This window comes from Dromiciops gliroides, chromosome X, assembly GCF_019393635.1.
Source record: "Dromiciops gliroides isolate mDroGli1 chromosome X, mDroGli1.pri, whole genome shotgun sequence".
Classification (NCBI taxonomy): Eukaryota; Metazoa; Chordata; class Mammalia; order Microbiotheria; family Microbiotheriidae; genus Dromiciops; species Dromiciops gliroides.
Genome location: NC_057867.1, coordinates 66,035,908 through 66,041,003, shown reverse-complemented (window position 1 = coordinate 66,041,003; position 5,096 = coordinate 66,035,908). Strand labels below are relative to the sequence as shown.

Sequence of the window (5,096 nt, the reverse complement as noted above, 5' to 3'; positions counted from 1 at the left end):
TTTTTTTTGTTTTTTCCTTTCTCGTGGTTTTTTCCTTTTGTTCCGATTTTTCTCTCACAACATGACTAATGTGGAAATATGTTTAACACGATTGTAATGTATAACCTATATCAAACTGCTTGCTGTCCTGGAGAGGGGGAAAAATGTGTAACTTGAAATCTTACAGAAATGAATGTTGAAAACTATCTTTACATGTAATTGGGGAAAAAAAATACTTTTGGGGAGGGGGCAATAGGAGTGGCCGCAAAGCACACCTCCTTCACCTCCGCTGGGAGGCTACAGGCATAGGATGAGCCGTGGGTATATGGCCAAGAAATCGATTTGTTTTGCTTAACTGTACTTATTTGGTATGAAAGAGGGTTCTGTGGAAGGTAGTTATTGGGAAGTGACAACAATAATCAGAACAATAAAAGATACTTCTTTGTTTTAAAGATGCGTCCATGTTTCTTTTTTCCTTTTGGCGTTCACTTGTGACCTGCCAGCTCACCACCTGCTTTTGCAAATGGCACTTTGTGCAGTGTCTAGCTTTTGGTAATTGCATGCACAATTGCTTGGTCACCCCTTCGGTTAGTCTAAGTGTTGAGGGAGAACAAGTTCCCTCCAATTTCTCTAGCAGTTGCCTTAGTTCTGGGAGTTTGGTGCCCAGGATGTCCGGGGTATGGCTAAGGTGAAAAAAAATTTTCCCTCCTAAAAGGTTCCACCGCCCTGCCCCTTCCCCAAGACGACCCCTCTCCCTTCCCCCCACCCCCACCCCCCCAGTGGCACCACCAAAGGCTCTGGCCTACCTGCCGGCCTGGGCCTGCGGTTGCTGTGGTTGTGGTTGCTGTGGCAGCGGGCCGTTGCCAAGCTCGCGAACAGAGGGCGCCTTTGTTCCCTATTCTCGCGAGGCTGCCTGGCCCCGCCCCGCCCTTCGGCTACTTAAGTTCCAGAGCCCCCGCCCAAGTCCATTCCCCTGCGCACCTCTCAGGGAGCCGGCCACACCGGCCGCCTCTTCCGTGCACGTGCTCCAGGCTCCCTGGACTTGGGCCCGCGCTACTTCAGCGGTTTCCAGCGCCTTCCACCGGCCCGCCCGCACCATCCACCAGTCCAGCTTTCAACTTTGTCTAGCCTGGGTGCCGTAGATCCAGCCAGTTCCAGAGAAAATGCTTCAGAAAAACCTGCCGAGCACCCAGTCTGAGGTGACCTTCGGCCCCGGTACATCCTACGAAGACCAGGATGACAGCAACAGCACCGAATCCTCCAGTAATGGGCACACTTCCAATGGCTCAGAATTCACCACCAACTGGCCCCCCTACAGCAACGGACCCACCACCAACGGACACACAAGTAACGGGGTAGGGCACGCAAGCAACAGCGTAGTGAGCAACGAGCTCGCGAGCAGCAGCGTAGGGCACCCGAGCGGCGGCGTTGGGCACTCGAGCGGCGGCGTTGGGCACCTGAGCAGTAGCGTTGGGCACCTGAGCATCGGGGTAGGGCATGCAAGCAACAGCTTTGGGCACCCGAGCAGTGGGCCCTCGGGTAATGGTCTGAGCGCCTTCTCTGTCGCTGCGGGGGCCCACGTACAGGCCCAAACCCAGACCCCACCCCTGTACCTGCCCCTGCCCCAGGTGGGCCTGGCCCCTTCCCCTGTCCTAGCTGCTACTTTGAACCATGCTTCTACCCAGGCTTCCCTTCCAACTCCAGCCCTGGCTACCAATTTGACCCATGCCTCGACCCAGGCTTCAGCCCCAGCCCATGCCCTGGCTATTCATACGGCCCATGTTCAGGCTAGTCTGACCCATGCCTCAACCCAGACTCCAGCCCTGGCCCCTGCCCTGCCTGTTAATCTGAGCCTTGGCTCTGGGGTCCCGGCTCTGGCACCTCCTCTGGCTCCGGTTCCTGTTCCTATGCCGGCTCCTGTCCCGGCTCCAGTTCCAGTTCCGGCTCCAGTTCCAGTTCCAGCTTCAGCTCCCGTCCCTGCTCCAGCACCTGTTCCAGCTCCTGCTCCTGTCCCTGGCCCAGCCTTTGGCATTGCTGTGGCTCCAGTCCTTGGCCAGACCCCGGCTCCTGCCTCTGTCCGGTTTCCTATTCCGGCTCCTAGCTTTGCCTGGTCTCCTCTTCCTTTCTCTGCCCTTGCTCGAGCCAGCCTGGATGCCCAGGCTACGGCTTCTGCTCTGGCCTCAGGCCTGTCCCAAGCAGCAGCTGCAGCTACTTCTCAACCCTCACTTGCATCAGCTACTGCTGCTGTTGCGGTGGCGGGTACCTCTTCCTCCTCAGGGACTCTAGAGGAGGCCATGGCAGCTTCTTCCAACCCCAAGACCAATCTGATCGTCAATTACCTGCCACAGAGCATGACCCAAGAGGAGTTCTGCAACCTCTTCGCCAATGTGGGTGAGATCCAGTCCTGCAAATTAGTACGGGACAAGGTGACGGGCCAGAGCCTAGGCTATGGCTTTATCAAGTTTGTGGACCCCAGGGACGCAGAGAGGGCGATCTGCTTGCTGAACGGGCTTAGGTGTCCCCCCAAAACCATTAAGGTGTCTTATGCTCGGCCCAACTCGTCCTCCATCCGAGATTCCAACGTCTACATTGCTGGCCTGCCTAAGACTATGACACGGAAGGAGCTGGAACAGCTCTTCTCTCCCTTTGGGTACATCATAGCATCCAGAATCCTGACAGACAAGGTCAGTGGGACCTCCCGGGGTGTGGGCTTTATCCGCTTTAATACCAAATCGGAGGCTGAGGAAGCCATCAAGGCCCTCAATGGCCAGAATCCCTTTGGTACCCCAGAGCCTCTCATGGTTAAGTTTGCTCATAACCAGACCCTAAAGCCCCCTCAGAGCATGCAGTGGCAGCCACCCCATCGCTACCAAGGGCCAGCACAGCCTCAGACCTCAAGATTAGGGCTCGACAACTTGTTGAATGTAACCTCTGGAGGCCCGCACTTGTCACCCTCCCGCAGTGATGGCACGACCAGCCTGATGGAAACGACCTTCCCGGGCCACACTGACAATGGCTGGTGTATCTTTGTCTACAACTTGGCCCCCGACTCTGATGAGAGTGTCCTGTGGCAGCTTTTTGGGCCCTTTGGAGCAGTGGACAACGTCAAGATCATCCGGGACTCAAACACCAATAAGTGCAAACGTTTTGGCTTTGTCACTATGACCAGCTACGATGAAGCAGCTTTGGCCATTGCCAGCCTAAATGGCTACTGCCTTGGTGGTCGTGTGTTGCAGGTTTCCTTTAAGACCAGCAAAATTCACAAAGCTTGAATTGCACACCCTTTTCTAGCAAAGTGCCATGGCCAAGAGGAGTGCACTAACATAAGAAGTAGGAAGAAAGGAAGTATACCATTTGTCATCAATGAACTTTGTAAACCAGCTTTACCTTACTTGGTTGGTTGTCCAGAGGTGGATCAGGAAAAGGGTTTTATACTGCTTAGAAAAATGCCAAATAGCACACTTTGCATGCATGCACTTTTCTTTCATAGCTGTTACTTATAGAATACCTAGATGACACTGTGGAGGCCGGGGGGGGGGGGGGGGGGGGGGGTGTTGCCTATCTAGCAAAATGTACTACCTTCTTTGTAAGTGGGTCTTTTATGATGATGATTCTTCATATATTTGAGGGAGGAAGGGAGAGGGAACCTATCAAAACAAAACCCATGCAGTGGTTTTTTTGAGTGATGAAATTAAAAGAGAAAACACAATTTCTCCTTTTTTTCCTTCTCCAAATAGTAATCCAGTGGGATTGGTAGCCCTTCCCATCCTCCTCCAAATTAAACATGAACAAAGTTGGAAAGAAACTTGAGCTTTTTTTTTTTTTCATTTTTCTTTTACATTATGTCTATTAAAGGGGGTCAAGGGAGGTGTGTAATGACATGAAGTTTAAGAATGACACTAAGGTTTTCGCTAAATATTTGCTGAAATGCATTTTCCTAGCAAAGTCTCTTTCTCAGAATAGGATTTTGATAAGAGAAGATTCTCTTAAAATCTTAAAAAAATTTCGACTGGCTAATAATAGGGAAAATGAACAACTGTGAAATTCATAATACAATGGTAACTTTGCTGAGATCAAGATACATGCTTTTAAGCTGGCTTGGTAAATTTTTTTTGAAAAGGTTTTTTTTCTTTTCACAACAGTAATACAGTTGAATTGATAGCCCTCACCTTTCCATCCTCTTCCCAAATTAAAGATGAATAATCAAAACTGGAAAGTTGACTTCTTTTTCATTGCGTCTTTTAGGGAGCGGGGAAATGCCTGATAACAGTGACAATGTGATGCTAATGAATGATGCTAAAGTTCTTGCTAAATATTTGCCAAAACAGGTTTTGCTGGTAAAGAATTTTTCTAAAAATAGGATTTTTACAACAGAATCTGGATAAAAAGGTTTTGACTAATAGAGGGGGAAATGAACAACTGTCAAGTTCATTAATAAAGTGATGACTTTGCAGATATCAAGGTAATGTTTTTAAACTGAATTGGTTGTTTTCTTTTTAAGAACAGGTAATTTTTTTAAGGGCATGATATAAAGAGATGATTTAAATCTTTTTGTAGCACGTGACAGGAATTTTAAAAAGATACATTAACTACATACAGAAGGGAGGGGGTGCTCCCCCTGAATACCCCAGTCCCTTTTATTCAAAGAACACATTGTTTTTCTTTAAGTCATCAGTTTGGGATCTCTGCAAAACAAATGAAAATATAGTTTTTTGGGGGTTGGAAACTTCCTAATTTAGAAACGAGGTGGGTTGTAAAATGATTTACGTATCTTAGAATTATAGTACTGTGATAAGGAAAAATGTCTTTAGGAAATGTACTGTGTTTATGAAAGAAGAGAAAAAAAGATTTGATTTAAAGTTTCAAAAAAAATTTTTTTTTTTTTTTTAGTGAGGCAATTGGGGTTAAGTGACTTGCCCAGGGTCACACAGCTAGTAAGTGTTAAGTGTCTGAGGCTGGATTTGAACTCAGGTACTCCTGACTCCAGGGCCGGTGCTCTATCCACTGCGCCACCTAGCTGCACAAAGTTTCAAAAATTTTGAAAATGATTTTGCCCACTGGGATAGCATTGAGCTATGTGGGTACATCTGAAGTTGGATTTTTCAGTTTTTGCTTTA

The 5,096-nt window shown here is 48.5% G+C and overlaps 1 protein-coding gene across 1 annotated transcript; it reads left to right on the top strand.

Moving 5' to 3' along the window:
• The first annotated feature begins 1,142 nt into the window (after nt 1-1,142).
• Nucleotides 1,143-3,251, top strand: LOC122733982 (ELAV-like protein 2). The gene is made up of 3 exons (XM_043974677.1): nt 1,143-1,518; nt 1,566-1,605; nt 1,844-3,251. The coding sequence occupies exons 1-3, from the start codon at nt 1,143-1,145 to the stop codon at nt 3,249-3,251; spliced, it is 1,824 nt and encodes a 607-aa protein (XP_043830612.1).
• Nucleotides 3,252-5,096: the final 1,845 nt, after the last annotated feature.

Excerpts from the sequence above, each read along its gene's own strand:
- LOC122733982 (XM_043974677.1), top strand. The coding sequence starts at position 1,143 with ATGCTTCAGAAAAACCTGCCGAGCACCCAGTCTGAGGTGACCTTCGGC. Across the intron at positions 1,519-1,565 it reads CCCGAGCAGTGGGCCCTCGG|GCCCAAACCCAGACCCCACC; the intron begins GTAATGGTCTGA and ends GCCCACGTACAG. Across the intron at positions 1,606-1,843 it reads CCTGTACCTGCCCCTGCCCC|GGTCCCGGCTCTGGCACCTC; the intron begins AGGTGGGCCTGG and ends CCTTGGCTCTGG.